The 23995-nt window shown below is 44.0% G+C and overlaps 1 protein-coding gene across 1 annotated transcript in view; it reads left to right on the top strand.

Moving 5' to 3' along the window:
• Positions 1-14976: 14976 nt before the first annotated feature.
• LOC132836889 (NACHT, LRR and PYD domains-containing protein 3-like) overlaps positions 14977-23995 on the top strand; it is a 76302-nt gene continuing 67283 nt past the window's right edge. Inside the window, exons 1-2 of the mRNA XM_060856454.1 lie at positions 14977-15088; positions 18782-18802. Of these exons, the coding sequence (XP_060712437.1) occupies positions 14977-15088; positions 18782-18802 (133 nt within the window). The remainder of the gene's footprint in view (positions 15089-18781; positions 18803-23995) is intronic.

Here is a 23995-nt window from a genome sequence, read left to right as displayed (position 1 = left end):
AGAGAAGATACAACAGCTTCAGGAATGAGAAAATATGCTTTTCTCCCCCCGAAGAAGTGTCTGATTTTGTCACATTATTAGCATAAAGAGGAATTCTAACCACTTAGTAAAGAAAAATAGAATTGACTTGGAGTTGGGGGCCAAGTGTAGGTCTGAAAGTTCGCAAGTGACACTAAGATGCGTGGTAGAGCAAAGTGTGTAGAGGGAAACCAATAGGGTAAGTGGGCAATGATCTGGCAGATGGAGTACAATGTTGGTAAATCCACATTAGTGGGAATAACCACAAAGTGGGCTATTTAAATGGTGAAAAATTGCAGAATGGTGCTGTATCAGAAGGTATCAGACAGGAAATTAGAGATGCGTGTAGCAAGGGTACAGCAGTTATTATAGGTGACTTTAATCTGCATGTTGATTGGACTAACAAAACTAGTTGCAATGCGATGGAAGAGGATTTCCTGGAACATATGAAAGATTGGTTGAGGAAACAATGTCAAGGATCCAACTAGAGACCAGGGTATTGTGAAATGAGAGAATTAATTAACAACCTTTATGGGTGTGAAATCCTTGGAAGAGTGACCACAGTATGATAGAATTCTTTATTAAGATGGAGAGTGACGCAGTTAAATTTGAGATGAGGATCCTGAAATTAAAGCTAACTTTGGCACGAGGCATGCATTGGCTAGGATAAACTAACCAAGGATACCTTCATGGGTTGATGATGAATAGGAAATGGCAGACATTTAAGGAACATGTAGATGAACTTCAGCAATTGTACATCTGTGTCTGGTGTAAGAGTAAAACAAGGAAGGTGGCTCAGCCATGTCTGATAAGTCAAAATCAGTGATCGTGTGAAAGCCAAAGAGAAGTCATCTAAATTGGCCTGAAAAAGAAAACCTGATGACTTGGGCAAATTTAAAATTCAAGAAGGGGAAAAGAAAATACAAAGTAAGCTTGCAGAAAATGTTTAAAAAATGACTGCAAAAGCTTGTATTGATTTGTGAAGACAAGATGACTGGTGAGGTCAAGCTCTTAAAGTTAGAATCATGGAAATTCATGATGGACAACTAAGAGACGGCTGGCCAGTTGAACAAATATTTTGGATCTGCTTTCACCAAGGAGGGCACAAATAAACTTCTTGAAATGCCAGGGGACAGAGTGTCCAGCCTGAGGGTGGAACTGAAGGAAATCAGTTTAGGTATTGGTATTAGGTATTTAGGTATTATCAGGTGAGGTATTGGGAAAAATTGGTGGGATTAAAATCCATTTTGTCCTAAGGCCTGATGCTATGTATCCCTGAGTACTTAAACCAGTGGCCCCAGAAATAGTGAATGCATTGGTGGTCATTTTACAGCATTCTATAGAGTTTCAATGGACTGAAAAGTAGCTAATGTAACCCCACTTTTTTGTAAAAGGAGGGAGAGGGAAGTGGGGAATTACAGACCAGTTAGCCTGACATCAGTGGTGGGGAAGATGCTCAAGTCAGTTAGTTAAGGATGAGCATTGAGAAAGCAGTGACAGGTTTGGTCTAAGTCAGCAGGGATTCATGAAAGGGGAATCGTGCTTGACAAGTCTGCTGAGGATGTGACTAGTGGAGTGAATCTCTGGACAAGGGTGAATCAGTGGATGTTGTGTACCTGGGCTTCGAAGAAGCTTTTAACAAGCTTACATGCAAGGTTAGTAAAGTAAATTGAATCCCTCATGGTGTCTGAGGGATTGTATTGATGTTGATAGAGAACTGTCTTTACTTATTTCCTTCACCTCCCTGACCCTGCCCCCCTCTTTATCTGCAGCTGCCCCCACACCCACCCCCAGTCCTGAAGAAGGGCTACACCTGAAACATAGACATCTCCTCCACCTCCTGATGCTGCCTGTCTTTGTGTTCTTCCAGCCTCCTGCCTTTCTATTTGGAATGCAGCATCTGCAGTTTTTTTTGTTTCTGATCGAGAACTAGTTGGCAGAGTTCAGGGCTTGGATCCCAGCTGTTCACTATGCATTAACAATTTGGACAAAGGAATTGAATGCAGTCTTTCCAAATTTGCAGATGATACTAAGCTGGGTGGCAGGGCCTCCAGTGAGGAGGATGGCAAGAGGATGCAGGGTGACTTTGGCAGGCTGTTCGAGTGGGCAAATGCTTGGCAGATGTTGTATAATGTGGATAAATGTGAGGTTATGCACTTTGGTTGCATGACCAGGAAGGCTGATTTACTAGTTGAATGGTGGCAGTTTAGGAAAAGGTGAGGTGCAACCAGACTTGGGTGTCATGGTGAAATAGTCGCTGAAGGTTAGCATGCAGGTGAAGCAGACAGTGAGGAAAGGTAACGGCATACTGGCCCTCCTAGTAAGAGGGTCCGAGTATAGGAGTAGGGATGTTTTGCTGAAGTTATACAGGGCTTTGGTGAGGTCATACCTTTAGTATTGTGTGCAGTTCTGGTCTTCTAATTTGAGGAAAAACATTCTTGCTGTTGAGGGAGCAAGTGAACGTTCACCAGACTTAGCTCCACTGACAGATGAACAAAGACTGGATCAATTGAGCCTGTCCTCCCTGGAATTTGTAAGAATGAGGTCTATCTGATAGAAACGTATATAATTCTGATGGACCTAGACAGGCTGAATGCAGAACATAAAGTAAGCACAGAACAGGCCCTTAGCCCACGACGTTGTGCCGAGACTTAATCCTAATGTAAAATATAGTAACTTAACCTATGCAGCCCTCGACTCATTGCTCTACATGTGCATGTCCAGCAGTCGCTTAAATGTCACCAATGACTTTGCTTCCATCACTTCAGCTGGCAACGCATTCCATGCATTCGCAACTCTCTGCATAAAGAACCTATCTTTGTCTCCTTTATTCCTTCCTCCTAATATCTTCAAACTATGACTTCTCATGTCAGTCAATCCTGCCCTGGTGAAAAGTCTCTGCCCATTGACTCGATCTGTTCCTCTCACTATTTTGTACACCTTGATCAGGTCTCCTCTGTTCCTCCTCCTCTCCAGAAAGAAAAATCTGAGCTTATTCAACCTTTCTTCATAAGGCCAGCCCTCCAGTCTAGGCAGCATCCTGGTAAACCTTTGCACCCTCTCCAAATCCTCTATCTTTCCTAGAATAGGGCGATCAGAACTGGACACAATATTCCAAGTGTGGCCTCACCGGGACTTGTAGAGCTGCAGCAAAACCTCACGGCTCTTAAACTCGATAACCCCTGTTAATGAAAGCCAAAAATGTTCCCATTTTTGAGGAATTCCAGATCTATGAATAAGGGTAAGCCATTCAGGACTGAGACGAGAGTAAAAAATTACTTCAATCAGCGTTGTGAACTTGTGAAATTCTCTCCCACAGAACACTGTTGGGCCCAGTTCATGAGAAAAATTCGAGAGGAAACTGGATGTGGCCTTTGTGATTAAAGGGCTGAAGTAGTATGTAGAGAGCGGGAGTGGGAAACTGAAATTGTTTGATCAGCAATGATCAAATTGAATGGTGGTGCAGGCTCGAAGAACCGAATGGTCTAGTTCTGCACCTATGTTCTATGTTTCCCTGCTGTCAGACCTGCAGTTTTTTTCCCACCTTTTCTGTTTCCCTTACTTGTACAGTATTGGCCAAAACCATGTAGTTAGTATCATAACCGTTGGAAAACCTCACTGAGTCAATGTTTCTAGTCCCATGACCCTTCAGAGCAAGGACTTTGGACCACTGGACCTGAAACATTCTCTCTGATTACATGCTGCCAGATGTGCTGCAGAATAATGAGATAGCGAAAGGTTCAATCAGTGGCCAAAATTGGCAAATGGAAGTATAATGTTGAAACATTTTGGAAAGGGGAGTAAAAGAACTGAAACCAAAAAATTTAAATCAAGAGAAACTGCAGAAAGCTGCAACACCAAAGGACTTGAGGCGACTTGTGTACAAAATGCATAGTCTCAGAATAAAAAAGCTCTGGTTTAACACTGAAATGAGGAGGAATTTATTCCCTTGGAGTGTTGCAAGGCTTCAGAACTCTTTGGCACAGAGAGTTGTGGCAGCAGAGTCCTTGTGTCGATGAGATTACATTCCCTACAGTGTGGAAATAGGCCCTTCGGCCCATGAAGCTCACACCAATCCTTCGAAGAATAACCCAACCAGACCCATTTCCCTCTGAATGATGCACCTCACACTACGGGCAATTTAGCATGACCAATCCACCTAACTTGGACATCTTTTGGACTGTGGGAGGAAACTGGAGCACCCAGAGGAAACCCATGCAGACACTGGGAGAATGTGCAAACTCCACACAGTCGCCCGAGCTGGAATCAAAACCTGGGCCCCTGGCACTGAGGCAGCAGTACTAACCACTGAGCCACCGTGCCGACGCCAAGGGTATGGGGAGAAAGAAGGAACAGAGTAATGAATTGGATGCTCAGTCACAATCATTTTGAACGACTGACCTCTTCCTATTCATATTTAGGGCCAAGATAAATTCTAAATCAGCTGGGGAATAGAGTTGTGGTGGTGAAGGCAGGTAACTGCATGTGCAGAATGTCAAATCAGTCATGATCCTATTGAATGGCATAGCAACCTCTGAACCAAATGGTCTACTCCTGTTCCTATTTCTTATGGTCTGTGGGGTGCTGCCCTATGGAGCAAGATCGGCTCAAGTGAAAATCTGTTCAGTGGAGTTATGACACATTAGTGTGGATCTCATGGAAAACCATAAAATACTAACAGGATGAAATGGAGTATGCACAGGAAGGGTGTTCCCATTGACTAGGCAATCCTTTTCTAGGAGTCCTAGTCCAAGGTTACAGTGTAAGCCATTTAGGACTGTGATGAGCATTTAATTGCTCAGAGTAGTGACACTGGAATTCAGACAAAGTTGGTGAAGCCAATACATTGAATGTTGTCAAGGAGTTGAGTTCTTGGGCTAAAGGGATGAAAGGGTATGGGGAGAAAGAGGGAACAGCGTACTGAGTTGGATGCTCAGCCGCAACCATCTTGAACGACTGACCTCTTCCTGTTCCTATGCCGATATTCTATGTTTCAGTTAGGTTAGAAATAACCAGAATGTGTCTGTATAGTAGGAAATGAGGACTGCACAGTGATGATTGTGAAATAAATTCTTACTCCTTGGAATAATTGTCACTGATGGGAATTAAAATGGTCTCTAGAGGACTGTAACATGTTTCATAATGCATACATAAGTTTTAAAAAAAACTTCCTTATTAAAAAAACTCAGCTATACACTAAAACTGAGCGCATAATGGATTTAGTAATGACATATTGGTTCAAGACTATTTCCTATAAATGAGATGAGTAACTATGATAAATAAAAATAGAAAATACAGGCAACATTCAGCATGAAGCATGTGAAATTCTGGTCAATTCCATCAGTTTTGGAGAGCTGGGGTTCAGGTTTCTGTGTCTGTGACATTTACTGGGTTCTATTGGTGCAGGGCCACAGGGTAACAAACAATTCCTGACTGAGAGCATCTAAAGTGTGGGTATAGTATCCGCAGTGTGAGCCTCACAATGTCCTGGCTGTGGCGAGAACCTGCACCTCTGTTTCCCATCTGTAGTGTGAACTGTGTGGGAAGAGGCCAGTGGCAGCATTAATGAGCTGAACAGCAGACGATTGTGTGAGAAAAGTCAACATTGACCATGGTGCAGCAGCTGCCATGAATCTACCCCAGAAAGCACTTTGCCAAAAGATGGGAAAATTCAGTCCATTATTTCTGTCTAATCTTTCCGTTGTTGTATTTACTACAGATAATCCGAATCTGGGATTCTATGACGTGACGATAGCTGAAGATTCAAATGTGGGGAAGATACTACAACTTCAGGAATGAGCAAGGGCACAGGTAGTTTGACAAAATTCTTGGAAGCATATTTTTTCCCTGATCAGTGTCAGATTTTGTAACATTATTTGTAAGGAATGAGGTGTTAATTAATGAGAAAGGAGGTCTCTTGGTAAATAAAAATGAAGGACAAAGTGGAAAAGTCATTCATTGACGAATCAAAGTGACTGTTGAAAATGTACAAATCATTCAGGATATACTGGCATGAAACATTTAGTGTGTGTGAGTGAAACTTGGAGAAACTATTGTGCAGCTCATTCTTGTGTAAGGGTTTCAGCGCAATATTATAATAGAAACCACAAAATTGCCTTTCTTGCCTCCTATTTTCATAGGAATATCACATCCTTTGTCAATTCACAGGAGCATGTCAATGCATAAATTGACATCAAACCATAAACAGAGGAATGAACATAGAGGTGGGGAACATTTTCCCCATTTTAAGTTATGATATTTTGGGGCATTTCATGCCAAGTGTCCAGTCATGAATAGCAGTGATTTTTCTCCATTGTTATCTGTTACACCCATCATCAGTAATGTAACTTCTGTGTCTTCCTACTCATGAAATCATGAGGCAGGAGAGGTGATATTCTTGCTGCTGTTTGGTCCTTCTGGTTACAAGCTGCAGGTACTATAGATACTGCATCTAGGAACGACTTCACTCACTGTCCTCACAGGAAGCTGAAATATCTCCTACAGTGAAGCTGGCTCCTCACTTTGCAGATCGAAGCTGCACGTCCTGAGGCTGGAGTGGGAGCAATGATGTCCAACGTCTAACTAGTACACGTACCAGAAGAAGCTGAGACACCAGACACAACTGGCCTGGCCATTGATAGCTGCCAAGAATAGAGCATTCTCTCAGGTCAGATGCACTGCAGGAGAATCGTCAGTGATCCTCTGCTCTGCACAAGTGTGCGTGACACAATCTTCTTACTGCCACCTCACACTTGTGCTAAATCTGCTGCTGGTGCACTCTATGCTCAATGCTCACCTACTACTCTGGTTGCTGGGGCAAGCCTCCTTCCCCTCGCCTGAGCAGTTGCCCTGCTGTAGCAACTCCAGCAGTCTTCTGTTGGAGAGTAAGGGAGCTATCCTCTGCGAGCTTGTGACAGTCTCGGCTTTATTCTGCGAGACTTCCCTGCAGTGGAACCAAAGTAGGGACTGAGCGTGAGGGAACGGGAAACAAAAACAGAAGTTGTTGTTGTATGATGATCCCAGTGACTGAATAGGAAGGTTTAACGGTTTGGAGGATAGGATGAGTGAGAGCTGTTAAATGAACGTGTTGGATGCAATAGTGAGTGTTACAGTCCATGAGCAGTGCCAGAGTTAGTGGGTGCTAATCCTGTGTAAGTGAAAGTAGTAGAATCTACCCTTGCAGAACACAGAAGGTAATTAACCTCTTTTCCACAATGCAATGTGTTTCTTTTTCGTGCCTGCATAGCAGCCTTGAGTCCTGAAGTCCCAGCCCAGGTTGGCTGAGCATGTCAATTACTTTTGGCAGTCAGCGGTAAACTGCACTGCTTTGATCTTGAACACCCAAACCTCAGGGTCACTGTTGGAGAGACTGGGTGTGAGCTCCCCTTTCTGTCTTTCCCTGGGTTCTAGTGGGAAAGGGTTTATCAGCTGTTAGATTGTTTGGAACTTTTGGAGTGATTAAAGTTGAAACAATAGCATTTTTAAAATAGGAGAGGGTCAGACAACAGGCACCACATAATCAGCGCAAGATAAAGAAACCGACATTGCTAACTGACAGCAGTGAACCTGCACAGTTACTGCCTTTGCTGCTGTTTGAATTCATGTAGGAAGAGGGGTGGGGAGGTCATTCAAGAACTTGGAGTTAGGCTGGAAGCTAAAAGCGAGGACAGACAGAGTCGTCATCTCTGGGTTGTTGCCGGTGCCACGTGACAGTGAGGCAAGGAATAGGGAGAGAGTGCAGTTGAACACGTGGCTGCAAGGATGGTGTAGGAGGGAGGGCTTCAGGTATTTGGACAATTGGACTGCATTCTGGGGAAGGTGGGACCTGTACAAGCAGGATGGGTTGCACCTGAACCAGAAGGGCACCAATATCCTGGGGGGTAGGTTTGCTAGCACTCTTCGGGGGGGTTTAAACTAATTTGGCAGGGGGATGGGATCCGGACTTGTAGTCCAGCAAGTAAGCTAGCTGTGTTTCAGGATGTCCAAGAATGTAGGGAGGCTGTGGAGAAGGTAGCACTGACAGGGAATACTTGAGGACACAGAGATGGGCTCAAGTGCGTATACTTCAACGCAAGAAGTATCAGAAATAAGGTGGGTGAACTTAAGGCATGAATCGGTACCTGGGACTATGATGTTGTGGCCATCACGGAAACGTGGATAGATGAGGGACAGGAATGGTTGTTGGAGGTTCCTGGTTACAGATGTTTCAGTAAGATTAGGGAAGGTGGTAAAAAAGGAGGGGGGGTGACATTGCTAATTAGAAATGGTATAACTGCTGCAGAAAGGAAGTTTGAGGGGGATCTGCCTTTGGAGGTAGTATGGGCTGAAGTCAGAAATAGGAAAGGTGCAGTCACCTTGTTGAGTGTTTACTATAGGCCCCCCCAATAGCAGCAGAGATGTGGAGGAACAGATTGGGGAACAGATTTTGGAAAGGTGCAGAAGCCACAGGGTCGTAGTCATGGGCGACTTCAACTTCCCAAATATTGATTGGAAGCTCTTTAGATCAAGTAGATTGGAAGGGGTGGTGTTTGTGCAGTGTGTCCAGGAAGCTTTTCTAACTCAGTATGTAGATTGTCCAACCAGAGGGGAGGCCATATTGGATTTGGTACTCTGTAATGAGCCGGGACAAGTGATGGGCTTGTTAGTGGGTGAACATTTTGGTGATGTGACCACAATTCTGTGACTTTCACCTTGGTTATGGAGAGAGATAGGTGCGCACAACAGGGTAGATTTTACAATTGGGGGAAGGGAAATTACGATGCTGTAAGACAGGATTTGAGGAGCATAAGTTGGAAGCATAGGCTGTCAGGGAAGGATGTGGTGGAAATGTGGAACTTTTTCAAGGAGCAGATACGACGCGTCCTTGATATGTATGTACCTATCAGGCAGGAAAGAAATGGTCGCGTGAGGGAGCCTTGGTTGACGAGGGAGGTTGAATGTCTAGTAAAGAGGAAGAAGGAGGCTTACATAAGGTTGAGGAAACAGGGTTCAGACAGAGCAGTGGAGGGATACAGGATAGCCAGAAGGGACCTGAAGAAAGGGATTAGGAGAGCTAAGAGAGGGCACGAAAAATCCTTGGCGGATAGGATCAAGGATAACCCCAAGGCATTTTATGCGTATGTGAGAAACATGACAATGACGAGAACGAGGGTAGGTCCGATCAAGTGGGAGATTGTGTATTGAGTCGGAAGAGATAGGAGAGGTCTTGAACAAGTACTTTTCTTCAGTATTTACGAACGAGAGGGACCGTATTGTTGAAGAGGAGAGTGTGAAACGGACTGGTAAGCTAGAAGAGATACTTGTTAGGAAGGAAGGTGTGTTGGACATTTTGAACAACTTGAGGACAGACAAGTCCCCCAGGCCTGACGGGATATATCCTAGGATTATGTGGGAAGCAAGAGAGGAAATTGCAGAGCCGTTGGCAATGATCTTTTCATCTTCACTGTCAACGGGGGTGGTACCAGGGGACTGGAGAGTAGCGAATGTTGTGCCCCTGTTCAAAAAAGTGAATAGGGATAACCCTGGGAATTACAGGCCAGTTAGTCTTACTTCTGTGGTAGGCAAAGTAATGGAAAGGGTACTGAAGGATAGGATTTATGAGTATCTGGAAAGACACTGCTTGATTAGGGACAGCCAGCACGGATTTTCAAGTCTTATTGAATTCTTTGAGGAGGTGACCAAGCATGTGGATGAGGGTAGAGCAGTGGATGTAGTGTACATGGATTTTAGTAAGGCATTTGATAAGGTTCCCCATGGTAGGCTTATGCGGAAAGTCAGGAGGCATGGGATAGAGGGAAACTTGGCCAATTGGATTGAAAACTGGCTAACCGGTCGAAGTCAGAGAGTGGTGGTAGATGGTAAATATTCAGCCTGGAGCCCAGTTACAAGTGGAGTTCCACAGGGATCAGTTCTGGGTCCTCTGCTGTTTGTAATTTTTATTAATGACTAGGATGAGGGAGTCGAAGGGTGGGTCAGTAAATTTGCAGATGATACGAAGATTGGTGGAGTTGTGGACAGTGAGGAGGGCTGTTGTCGGCTGCAAAGGGACTTAGATATGATGCAGAGCTGGGCTGAGGAGTGGCAGATGGAGTTCAACCCTGCCAAGTGTGAGGTTGTCCATTTTGGAAGAACAAATAAGAATGCGGAATACAGGGTTAACGGTAGGGTTCTTAGTCAGGTGGAGGAACAGAGGGATCTTGGGGTCTATGTACATAGATCTTTGAAAGTTGCCACTCAGGTGGATAGAGCTTGTAAGAAGGCCTATGGTGTATTAGCGTTCATTAGCAGAGGGATTGAATTCAAGAGTCGTGAAGTGATGTTGCAGCTGTACAGGACTTTGGTTAGGCCACATTTGGAGTACTGTGTGCAGTTCTGGTCGCCTCACTTTAGGAAAGTTGTGGAAGGTTTGGAGAGGGTGCAGAGAAGATTTACCAGGATGTTGCCTGGAATGAAGAATAGGTCGTACGAGGACCGGTTGAGAGTTCTCGGCCTTTTCTCGTTGGAACGGCGAAGGATGAGGGGTGACTTGATAGAGGTTTATAAGATGATCAGAGGAATAGATAGAGTAGACAGTCAGAAACTTTTTCCCCGGGTACAACAGAGTATTACAAGGGGACATAAATTTAAAATGAAGGGTGGAAGGTATAGGGGAGATGTCAGGGGTGGGTTCTTTACCGAGAGAGTGGTGGGGGCATGGAATGCTCTGCCCGTGGAAGTGGTAGAGTCAGAATCATTGACTACCTTTATGCGGCAATTGGATAGGTACATGGATGGGTGCTTAATCTAGGATAGATGTTCGGCACAACATCGTGGGCCGAAGGGCCTGTTCTGTGCTGTATTGTTCTATGTTCCATGTATCGCTGGCCATGGGAGTGCATCTGGGAAAACTTAAGAAAAAGCAAAATTCATAACTGATCTTGGGAATCTGTTTGGCTGCGGTCACAGCACAGAAAGAACTAAGTGTAGCCTTGCTGGTATCTACAATAGTGAGTAGAGTAGGTTTGTTCTTGATTATATGTTTTATTGAGATATGTCTCCTGATCTATGGCTTATATTTCTAAGTTTAGTGTTAAGTTAGCCTGGACCAGTGTTGTATAGAGGAATAAGATGGTGCTCTCTTCTGGGTCTGTAGATTGGTAGAAGCAAAACTAGCCTTTAGTAGAGTGGTGTGTCCTTCCCATTGAATGTGCGAGTTTAGGGAGAGTTTACATGTTACTGAGGATTATATCTGCGATAAATGCAATTGGGTGCCAATCCTACCAGATCGAATGGATCAGTTGGAGTGACACTTGGAGGCAATGAGTAATTTACAAGAGCAAGGGAATGTGATGGATGGCAGTTACAGGAAGGGAGAAAAACCACAGATCCAGTCACACTAAATGGGTTAACTCCAGGAAAAGGTAGCGCTAGGCAGGTAATGTGGCCATTCCCCATTTCAAACAAGTATGCCGTTTTAGAAAACGTAGGGGGTGATTGGTTCTCAAGAATGTAGCATGACAGCCAAGCTTCTAGTGTCAAGACAGGCTCTAATGCAATGAGGGGTATGTCTGGTTTGAAGTGATTGATTGTGATAGGAAACTCTCTCGACAAAGGCACGGACAAATGTTTCTGCGGCCAGCAGTGAAAAATCAGAATGGTGTGTTTCCTCCCTTCTGCCAGGATCAAAGATGCCCCCGAGATGGTGCAGAATGTTCTGAAAGGGGAAAGGGACTAGCAGGAGGACCCTGATCAATTGTACCTTAGGACTCTGAGAAGTAAAGGAACTGTTTGCTGGGCCGCTTGCTGAAATATTTGTATCATCGATTAGTCACAGGTGAGGTGCGGGAAGACTGGAGGTTGGCTAATGTAGTACCACTATTGAAGAAGAAAGGTGGGAAGGAAAAGTCAAGGAATTCTCGACAGGTGAGCCTGACGTGTGGTGGGCAAGTTGTTGGAGGGAATCCTGAGGGACAGGGCTTACACCTATTTGGATAGGCAAGGACTAATTAGGGATAGTCAACGTGGCTTTGTGTATGGGTCTTTTGAAGAAGTAACAAAGAGGATTGATTAGGGCAGAGCAGTGAACTTGATCTGTGTGGACTTCAATAAGATATTCGAAAAGGTTCCCCATGGGAGATTGGTTAGCAAGGTTAGATCTCTCGGAATACAGGGAGAACTAGCCAGTTGGATACAGAACTGCATCGAAAGTAGAAGACGGAGGGTGGCGGTCAAGGTTGCTTTTCAGACTGGAGGCCTGTGACCAGTGGAGTGCCACAAGGATTGGTTTTGGGTCCACTACTTTGACATTTATGTAAGTGATTTGGATGTGAACATGGGTATAGTTAGTAAGTTTGCAGATGGCACCAAAATTGGAGGTGTAGTGGACAGCGAAGAAGGTTACATTAGATTGCAACGGTATCTTGATCAGATGGGCCAATGGGCTGAGGAGAGACAGGTGGAGTTGAATTTAGATAAATGCGAGGTGTTGTAATTTGTGAAAGTAAATCTTAGGAGGAATTAAACATTTAATGGTAAGGTGTTGCTGAACAAAGACATTGGAATGCAGATTCCTGGCACCTTGAAAGTAGAGTCACAGATAGGATAGTGAAGAATGTGTTTGGTATGCTTTTCTTTGTTGGTCAGAGCATTGAATGTAAGATTTGGGAGGTCATGTTGCAGCTTTACAGGACATTGGTTAGGCCACTGTTGGAATATTGCATGCAATTCTTGTCTATTTCCTATCTGAAGGATGTTGTGAACCATGAAAGGGTTCAGAAAAGATTTACAAGGATGTTGCCAGGGTTGGAGGATTTGAGTTGTAGGGAGAGGCAGAATGGGCTAGGGCTGTTTTCCCTGCAGCATCAGAAGCTGAGGGGTGACCTTAGTTTTGTAAAATCATGAAGGGCATGGATAGGATAAATAAACAAGGTCTTTTCTCTGAGCTGGTGGAGTTCAGACCTAGAGGGCATAGGTTTAGAGTGAGAGGGGAAAGATTATAAAAGGGGTAAGGGGCAAAGCTTTCATGCAGAGGGTGGTACATATATGGAATGAGCTGCTAGAGTGGAGCTAGTGCAGTTGTAACATTTAAAAGGCATTTGGATGGGTACGTGAACAGGGAGGGATGGGGCAAGTGCTGGCAAGTAGGACTAGGTTAGGATATCTGGTTCGGTATGGATGAGTTTGACCGAAGGGTCTGTTTTGGTGTTAAACATCTTGATGACTCTATGCCCACAGTATAACGGCCAGCTCTGAGAGCATCTGAATTTTTGTGGAGCTGTAGTCTGGATCTGGTATCAGCGGCATGAGCATCACAATGTCCCAGCTGTGGTGAGAACCTGTGCCACACTTTTTCAGTTGGTAGCATGGACTGTGTGGGAAGAGGCTGATGGCGGCATTAATACACTGAACAGCAGACGCTTGTGTAAGAAAAGTCCGCACTGACTATGGTGGAGTAGCTGCCATGAATCTACCTCCGAACACACTTGGCTTAAAAATGGGAAAATTCAGCCTATTATTTCTGTCTAATCCTTCCATCATTTATATTTATAACAGATATCTGGGATTGGGTGAAACCCCAATGGTTGAAGATCCAGACAGAGGAAAAGATACCATAACTTCAGGAATTAGCAAGGACACAGGTAGTTCGACCAAATTCTTGGAAGTATTTTTTTTACCCTGATCAGTGTCAGATTTTATAACATTATTTGCAAGGAAAGAGTTTTAACTTATTGAATAAAGTAGTCTCTTGGTAAATAAAAATGAAGTATAAAGTGGAAAAGTCACTAATTGATTAATCTAAGAGACTGTTGAATATTGTATCTGAAAATGCACAAATCATTGGGAATGCATTTGGCACATCAGTTATGAGACATTTAATCTGGGGTGTGTGTGTAGGGGGTGGGGAGACACTGACTTGGGGAAATTATTGTGCAGTTCAGCCTTTATATAAGGCTTCCAGGGCAATATTATAAATAGAAGCCCAAAGTTGCCTTTATTAGCTATTATTTTCAGAGTATCACATCCTGTGGCAAATCACAGGAGCATTTCAAAACATAAATTGACATCAAGCAACAAACAGAGGAGTGAACATAGAGGTGGGGCATCTCTTCCCCATTTTAGGTTGTGATATTTTGGGGCTTTTCATGTCAAGTGTCCAGTTATGACTAGCAGTGAATTTTCTCGTGTTGTTTTCTGTTGCACCCATCATCAGTTACGTAACTGATGGCTTTGCCTTCCTGCTCATGCAATCATGAGGCAGGAGAAGTATTCTTGCTGCTGTTCGGTCCTTCTGGTTGCAAGCTGCTGGCACTATGGATTCTGCATCTAGGTACTAGTACACTCACTGTCCTCATTGGAAGCTGAAATAGCTCTTGCAGTGAAGCTGGCTCCTCAATTTGCAGGTCGGAGCTGCACGTCCTGATGCAGGAATGGGAGCAATGATGACCAACATGTAACCAGCAGACATACCAGAAGAAGCTGAGACACCAGACACAGCTGGCGTGACCATTGATAGCTGCTGAGAATAGTGCATTCTCTGAGGTCAGATGTAATGCATAACAGTGCAGGAGAATTGTCCAAGGTCCTAGAACATTACAGTGCAGTACAGGCCCTTCAGCCCTCGGTGTTGCGCCGGCCTGTCATACAAATCTGAAGCCCATCTAATCTACATGTATGTCCATATGCTTGTCCAATGAAGACTTAAATGTACTTAAAGTTGTTGAATCTACTACCGTTGCAGGCAAAGCATTCCATACCTTTACTTCTCTGAGTAAACAAACCACCTCTGACATTGTCCTGTATCTATCAATTTTCAGGGATCTGTGTACTTGGACACAGATCTCTCTGCTCATCTGCACTACCAAGAATCTTACCATTAGCCCAGTACTTTGCATTCCGGAAAGTACCGGAGCTCGTGCACAAGGGTGCACGACACCATCTTCTCACTGCCACCTCACACTTGCACTAAATCTGTTGCTGGACATGGACGTCACCAGTGCTCATCTACTCCTGAGTTGGTTGCTGATGCAGGTCTCCTTCCTCTCGTCTGAGCAATTGCCCCGCTCCAGCCAACAGCAGTGTCTTCTGTTGGAGAGTAAGTATTCATGAGCTGAACAGCAGATGTTTTTGTGAGGGACAAGTTGACTATGACCATGGCAGGCCAACTTTCATTAATCTCTGTGACAACGCACTTTGCTAAAAATGGGAAAAATAATCAGTGCATCGTTTCCTCTGCCTAATCCTCGTATTAATGTATTGATTGCAGATCATCAGAATCTGGGGACGTGTGACACCACAAAGGCTGCAGATGTGAATACCGGAGAAGATACAACTACTTCAGGAACAACAAAGGACACAGTTAAACAAAATTTATTGTTTCGTCTCTTCTTCCCTAACCCACCACCACGCCACCTCCAGTAAGTGTCAGATTTTGTTACATTGTTTGCATGCTTGATGTAATGAAAAATGAAATCTCTTGGTAAATCTCAATGGAGATGATTGAGTTGGGGGCCAAGTATGTCAATGTTTACAGGTGACACTAAGATGGGTGGAACAGCAATTTATCCAGACCGCATTGAATGTGTACAGAGGGATAAAGATAGGTTAAGTGAGTGGGTAAGGCTCTGGCAGAAGGAGAACTATGTTGGTGAGAATAATAGCAAATTGGACCGATTGTTTAAATGGTGAAAATTTGCGGCATGATGCTGTGCACAGTGGCCTGAGTGTCCTTGTGCATGATTGACAAAGTTGGTTTGCAAGTGAATTTGAATTGAATTTGTCACGTCTACTGAGGCACGGTGAAGAGCTTTGTCTTGCGAGCAATACAGGCAGATCGCATAGCTAACTTGCATAGCTAAGTAAATATTAGGTAAACACTGGCAAAAACAAAAACACAGGTGCAGGTGATTGTTAAGAGTTTGAGAGTCCATTCAGCATCCTAACAACAGTAGGGTAGAAACTGTTAGGAAACCAACTGGTGCATGTGTTCAGGCTTCTGTACCTTCCGGATGGTAGAGGTTGTAGAAAAGCATTGCCAGGGTGGCATGGATCTTTGTGAATGCTAGCAGCCTTTCATTGACAGCAGGCCTGGTAGATGGGTTCTGTGGATGGGAGATTGGCCTTTGTGATTGTTTAGGCAGAGTTCACCACTCTCTATAACAGTCTTTGATCTTAAATGGTACATTGCCATTACCAGGTAGTGATATATCCAGGCAGAATGCTCTCAATTGTGCATGTATAAATGTTGGCAACGGTTTTTGCTATCATGCCAAATGTCCTCAGCCGCCTGAGGAAGAACATGCGTTGTTGGGCCTTTTGTAACCAGTGTGTCCACGTGAAGAGTCCAAGAAAGCTTGTTGTGGATGACTACTCCCAGGAGCTTGACACTCCACTCGTTCCAACTCTGTGCTGTTAATGTGTATGAGTAACATTCCCCCAAAATTCAATAGTAAGTTCTTTTTGGTTTTGCTGGTATTGAGAGCTAGGTTGTTGTCAGTGCACTATTTTTCCAGATTCTGTTTTGTTGCCATTTGAGATTCAGCCAATTATGGTGGCAACAGCAAATTTGTAAATGGCAATAGTCTGGTACAGTGGGGGCTGAGTACGCACCCTGGGGGTATCCAGGGTTGGGTGTTAGTGAGGATGAAATATTGTTTCCAGTCTTCACTGATTGTGGCTGTGGATTAGGAAACTGAGGATCCAGTTGCAGAGAGTGGGTCTTAGTCCAAGATCACTATGTTTAGTAATCAGTCTCAAAGGGATACTAGTGTTGACTACAATTCAACCTTCAATGAGTAGGATTCTTGCATCACTGTTCCAACTGTCAAGATGTTCTAGGGAGGAGTGGAGGGTCAGTGATATGGCAGGTAACGTGGATCTGTTGGTCCAATAGGCAAATTGGAATGGGTCAAGAGTAGTGGAGAGGCTAGAGTTGGTTAATGCCATGACCTGCCTTGCAAAGCACTTCATGACCACCGAAGTTAGAATCACCTGAGCGATAGGTTTTGAGACATGCTGCATGAGCCATTTTCAGCACAGGGTTGATGCTGGCCCTCTTGAAACAGGCAGGGACAGCAGCCTGCTGCAGGTTGAAGATGTCAGAGCAGACTTCTGCCAGTTGATCTGCGCGTGCTCTGAGTGTGCAGCCTAGTACTCTGGTCCCATTGTTTACCTTGGATTCACACAAAGGAAAACTGATCTGACTCTGCAGTGACTGTTTGGATAGGTTCATCAGGACTTGTCAGAATAGGTGTTACCTCTTCACCAAAGTTCTATTCAAAGTGAGCATAGAAGGCATTGAGATGATCTGGGAGGGATTTGTCATTGTCTGCTATCTTGCACTGTCTCTTTTTAGAACCTGTGAAGTCATTCAGTCCCTGCCATAGTCGTCAGGTGTCTGTGTCTCTAGTTTGCATGTCTATTGGTCCTTGGCTGTCTTAATGGCTCTGTGAAGGTCATACTTTGGTTCTTTTATATTTGAGTGGGTCTCCTGATCTAAAGGCCTATTGCCTGGTTTTTAGCAGGTTCTGTATGTCCTGGCTCATCCAGGGTTTCCTGTTAGGGACCACCCAGATTGACTTCCCTGGTATGCAGTCCTCTACATGCTTGCTGATAAATGTCTGTGACGGTGGTGGCGTACTCGTCCAAAGTACCTGCGGACTGTTTCAACATGGCCCAATCAACCGATTCCAGACAGCACCAGAGTTGATCCTCTCTCCTCCGACTACCACTGGATCTGTATCCGTGAGGTGGTCTCCTGCTTGAACTTTTGCCTGTAAGCCAGAAGGAGAAATGCTGCACTGGTCAGAGTTCCTGAAATGAGAGCGGGGGTTGGAGCAGTTGGCATCCTTCAGTGGTGCAGCAGTGGTCTAAAATGTTCGGGTCTCTAGTGGGGTAGGTAATGTTCTAGTGGTACTTGGGCGGCAGCTTCCTTAGATTGGCTTGACTGAAGTCACCATTTACAATAAACAGTGCTTCGGGGTGTTCCATCTTCAGGGTGTTAATGGTGGATACAGTACGTCCAGAGCTTCCTCAACCTTTGCTTGTGGTGGTATGGGCACAACAGTTGGTATAACAGTGGTAAATTCCTGTGATGGTTAGGGGCAGCATTTGATGGTGAGGGATTCCAGGTTTGGGCAGCAATGGCTGTCCAGGGTTGCAATGTCCATGCATCACATTGTTTTTAAAAACAAACCTCTCCACCATTTCTCTTACCTGAGGACGCTGTACAATCCAATCAGAAGGATAAGAGAAACTATCAGTCTGAAATGCCCAGTCGGGAATGGATGGGTTGAGCCAGGTTTCCGTCAAGCAGAGTGCGCAGCAATCCCGCAGTTCACAATGGAAGCTGAGCCGTGATCGGAGTTTCATCCATCTTGTTCTCCAGAGATTATATGTTTGCCAGGAGTAAGTTAGGAGGTGGGTTGGGGGGTGAGGGAGAGGTGTCTTGAAACCAAGTAGTCTCAGTCTTACTAGCAGACCGGCACGCATGACTCGCTTCCTTGCAGTCTTTTTACATTTGTATGGTCTGGTGGAGTGGATTGCAACTGCTTCCAGTTAAGTGATCCTTCCTCGGACCCTGTGGAGCAGTTTAGTCTACTTTTGCAGAGGGTCTGCCTAGGACCCAGTGTAGCAGGTAACTTACTATGTAGCTTATTTACTTTTACAGGAGGGAGTGTGTTTAGGACTCAGCGGAGAAGGTAAGTTTTTGCTTGTTCTGATTTGACCAGTTCCTGCTTTCAGTTGCTTGCGATTTGCTGTTACATGTCCAACACACTTTTTTTTTCAGACTTGTTTGAGCTGTCGTCAGGTAAGATCTGATAGATTTCTTGTCAGGTAAGTAATTAAGTGCAGCAGGTAATTAAGTCAAATTGAATATTGTCCTTCATTGCTCGAGGGATGGAATTTAAAAACCAGGAGTTTACGCTGCTGCTAAATAGGGAAATGATGTACTGGCACTGCAGGGAGTGCTGAAGATATTCACTAGATTGATTCAGCAGTTGAGGCAGTTGGCTTCTGAGGAGAGATTGAGGAGATGGGGACAATACTCCTTGGAATTAAGATTGAGGGGGATTCTTATTGTAATGTATTTTGAAGAGAGTAGATGAGATAGAAAGGTTGTTTCCACTAGCTGATGAAACTAGAACTAGGGGACATAGCATCAAAATAAGGGGGAGTAAATTTTAGGACTGAGGTGAAGAGAAATCTCTTCACCCAAAGGGTTGTGAATCTGTGGAATTCCCTGCCTTGTGAAGCAGTCGAGGCTACTTTGTTTTTTTTTAAGTCAAAGATAGATATTTGAACAGTAAAGGAAATAAGAGTTATGGTGAGCAGGCTGCTAAGTAGAGCTGAGTCCATGAAAAGATCAACTATGATCTTATTGAATATAGCAGCAGGTTTGAGCGGCCAAATTGCCTCCTACTGCTCCTGTTTCTTGTGTAGGGGAAAAATAAACTGTCAGACACCTGAAGAGTCAAATAAAGTGTTGAATGTTGTCTCTAAGTGTACAAAACATTTAGCCTATATTGGCATGTCAGAGTATGAGACATTTAATCTGATATGTATGAACCAGTGTTTGTTTTTAAATGACTTTGAAATTATTATGGAGGTCAGTATTAATAAAGGATTCCAGGACAATATTACATTTGGCCACAAAGTTGCGTTTATTGTGCATAATTTTCATAGGAATATAACATCGTGTAACAAATCACAGGCACATTAGCAAACATGAATTGTCATCAAGCTACAAACAAAGGAGTGGGCACAGAGGAATGGGATATTTTGTCCATTTTAGTTTTTGTTTTTGGGAAGTTTCATGCCAAGTCTCCTGACATGACTTACTGTGATCTTCCTTGTGCTATCATCTTCTCCTGACCGCATTAATTATGTGACAGACGTTTTTTTGGTTTCCTTCTCATGCAATCTCGTGTCAGGAAAGAAAATATTCCTGCTGCTGCTCACACCTTCCAGGTTACAAGTCTCCTGGCACCATAGTAAAGCCCAACTATATGTGGTCTAAGCCTTAAGGTTGATGCTGTATGTGGAAAATTCAAGGTTATGTTTAGTAAAGGTGCGTTATTTGACAGAGGGCCTCCATTTTAACCAGTCTGAATTTCAAGTCTTAATTGGATGGGGAAATGAATAGGAATGGTTTGGAGGGATATGGGTCAAGTGTTGGCAGGTGGGACTAGATTGAGCTGGGATATCTGGTTGGCATGGACGAGTTGAACTGAAGGATCTGTTTCCATGTTGTACATCTCTATGACTCTATGGTATTGTCTAGTTTATCTTTGAGGAGTGGAGAATTGCAAGTTACGTTAACATGAGGCAAGATTAGCTCCTCTTTTCAATACAAATTCATGGAAATTCTTGTTTTTCGTTAGCGAGATTCAGAACTTACCGTTGAAACCTAAAGGATAAAATGGGAAATATTTTCTTGGTCTTGTGAATGCAATTATTTCTCAATTTTGCTGGGTTTTTTTTCCCCCATGTTATGTTCCATTGCCACTCAAGAACACTTGAACAGAAATTGCCGGCTTGAGATATAAACAACATTTAAGACATAAGCATAGTTTGCTATGGTTTGAATTTGAATTGTGTTTGAATTCATATCTATACACTTCAACTAAAGAAAGGGTAATGGCTCAATTGTCAATAAGAAATGGCAAAATGGATGTAGGGAGAAAAAGATTTCTTGGCTACATAATTTGACATTTGTCCCTTCCATCATCATTGACAACGTTGGTTTAACAAACTGTAGTTTGTTCCTGAACAGCATTGTGGATCGACCTCCCCATTCCATTGGATTAAGAAGTTAGCTCATATTGCCTTTTCATGGGCAGTGAAGGATTGATGAGAAGTTCTGGCTCAGACACCCATGTCCATAACTCATAAACCTATACTTAAAAAATTTAGAGTTTGACATGTGAGTGAGTCAGTTACAGTTCGTCATGCAGCATGGAAACAGACCCTTCAGTCCAACTCATCCATACAAACCAAGTTTTCCAAACTGAATTTGTCCCAGTTGCCTGCATTTGGCCCATATCCCTCAATGTTTTATACTTGTGTACCTGTCCAAATGTCATTTCAATGTTAAACGTGTATCTACACCAACCACTTTGGCAGTTCGTTCTACATGTGAACTACCCTCTGAAACAGTTGTCCCTCGGGTTCCTTTTCAATCTTTTTCCTCTCATCGTATACTTTGGCCTCCTAATTTTGAACCCCCCCCCCCCCCCACCTTGGTGAAAAGATGTTTGATGTTCACCTTATTCATGTAGCTGTAATTTTTATAAACCTCTACAAAGTCACCTCTCAACCTTTCCAGTATTAAAAAAAAACTCTCAACCTATCCAGCCTCATTATAACCAAACCCCTCTAGTCCTGGTAAGATGTAAATCTTTTCTGCACCCTCAAATTTAATAATATCTTTCCTGTGGCTGGACGATCAGAACAGTACACAATACTCTAAAAGTGATCTCTACAATGTTGGGATTGTACACACTGAAGGATCTGGGTGATCGTGTAGAAATCTAAATTCTGACAGTTAGATGCAGGATGGTTGGGGAGTTCAGAACCAGTGGTCAAAGTTTTAGGTTTAGGACTAGAATAGAATAGCAATTTATGTCACGTGTATTTTTATTTAGAAAGTTACTGAAATATTTGATATGTTGCCATACCACAGAGCCTAAATTAATAAATGAGGGGCAAAAAAAAGTTAATCGCAGTTCAATTAATGGCTCCTAGTTTCCTGTTACGCTGGAAAACCGGGCCGAAACCGCCCAACAGGGCCCAGCAAAGACTGCAATGCCAAGTTGAGATAGGTGCACCACGCTGAAATGAGACCTCTATGTTAGGCCTTTGAACGATCCAGAAGCCAACTCCAAAGCAAGGACAGTCCATTTTACAGTAGAGGTGTTGGTACTGCAAGAAGCTAGAGAGGAATTGCAGGCTTTCTGCCTGATATTTTTGCAATATTATTAGCCACAGGTGATGTCCTGGAAGGCGAGAGAGTGGAGAATATTGTGCCCTTATTCTAGAAGGGCTGCAAAGAAAACCAGGGAATTGCAGACCAGTAAGCTTAACATCTGCAGGAGGCAAGTTATTTGAGAAGATTCTGAAGGATAATACATTGAATTTTGATAGACAGGGTTTGATTAGGAGTAGTTGGCATGGCTTTGAGTGGAAGGTAATGTCTCTCAAAGTTGTTAGTTCTTCGCAGTGACCCAGAAGGTTGACTAGGGCAGGGTTGTAGATGTAGTCTATATGAATTTCATTAAGGCCTTTATAAGGTTCCACATGGTAGGCATGGAATCCAGGGAAAGCTGCCAAATTGGACACACAATTCACTTGATGGTGGGAAGCAGAGGATGCTGAGAGGAGTGGAGGCCTGTAACCAGTGGAGTGCATCAGGAGTTGGTGCTAGGCCCATTATTGTTGTTTTAATCATTGATCTGGATGAGAATCTAAAAGGCATTAGATTAGATTGCTTAGTGTGGGAACAGGCTCTTCGGCCCAACAAGTCCACGCCAACCCTCCGAAGGGCAACCCACCCAGACACATTCTCTTACATTTACTCCTTCACCTAACTGTATGGGCAATTTAGCATGGCCAATTCACCTAACCTCCACGTTTTTGGACTGTGGGAGGAAACCCACGCAGACACTGGGGTAATGTGCAAACTCCACACAGTTGTCTGGGGTGGGAATTGAATCCGGGTCTCTGACGCTGTGAGGCAGCAGTGCTAACCACTGTGTCACCGTGCTGCATGTTTGTTTGTTTGTTTGTAAGTTTGCAGCTGACACTAAAATAGATGCTGTCATGGACAGTGAGGAAGATGATCAGAAATTGTAGCTGCACCTTGATCAGCTGGGGAAGTTGTATTGGATGTTGCTGAGGCCACCCTGGAGTATTGGGTTCAGTTTTGGACACTTGGCTATAGGAAGGATGTCACTAAACTGGAAAGAGTGCAGCAGAAATTTACAAGGATGTTGCCAGAACTGAAGGGTCTGAGTTATAAGGAGAGATTGGACAAGCTAGGACTTTTTTTTCATTAGAGCAGAGGAGACAGAGGTGGAGGATCTTCTTGAAGGGTACAAGGTCATGAGAGGCATGGATAAGGTGTATGCATTCAGTCTTTTCCCCAGAGTTGGGGAATCGAGGTCAGAGGGCATCAGTTTAAGGTGAGAGGGAAAAAAAAATAAAAGGGAACCTGAGGAGCAACTTTTTTTCCGAGGGGTATGCATATATGTAATGAGGTGTCACAAATGGTTGAAGCGGGTACATTTTAAAAGGCATTTGAACAAATACATGGATAGTAAAGGATTAGAAGAATATGGGTTGAGTGTGGCGCTGGCAAAGCACAGCGGAGAACGCAGCATCCTGGAAACAGGAGAATCAACGTTTTGGGCATAAGCTCATCATCGTGTTTCCTACACTTACAACTCTGATCTCTAGCATCTGCAGTCCTCACTTTCACCTTCAGAAGGATATGGATTGAGTGCAGGGAAATGGTGTTAGTGTAAATGAACATTTTTGTCAGCACAGACCAGTTTGGGCCAAAGGGTCTGTCTCCATGCTGTAGGACTCTATAACTGGGGCAGCACTGTGGATCAGTGGTTAGCATTGCTGCCCCACAGCACCAGGGACCCGGGTTCAATTCCCGCCTCGGGCAACTGGCTGTGTGGAGTTTGCACATTCTCCCCGTGTCTGCATGGGTTTCCTCCGGGTGCTCCGGTTTCCTCCCCCAGTCCAAAGATGTGCAGGTTAGGGTGAATTGGCCATGCTAAATTGCCCGTACTGTTAGGTGCATTAGTCAGGGGTAAATGTAGGGGAATGGATCTGGGTGAGTTAATCTTTGGAGGGTCGGTGTGGACTTGTTGGGCTGAAGGGCCTGTTTGCACAATGTAGGGAATCTAATCTAATTGCTCAAGATGACAGTGTTTTCAAGATTTTCACCATTGAATGGGAAAAGAACAATCTCCTGGCATCCCACCTGGATCAA

The sequence above is a fragment of the Hemiscyllium ocellatum genome, chromosome 48 (genome assembly GCF_020745735.1).
Source record: "Hemiscyllium ocellatum isolate sHemOce1 chromosome 48, sHemOce1.pat.X.cur, whole genome shotgun sequence".
Classification (NCBI taxonomy): Eukaryota; Metazoa; Chordata; class Chondrichthyes; order Orectolobiformes; family Hemiscylliidae; genus Hemiscyllium; species Hemiscyllium ocellatum.
This window is presented reverse-complemented; position numbering and strand designations above follow the sequence as displayed.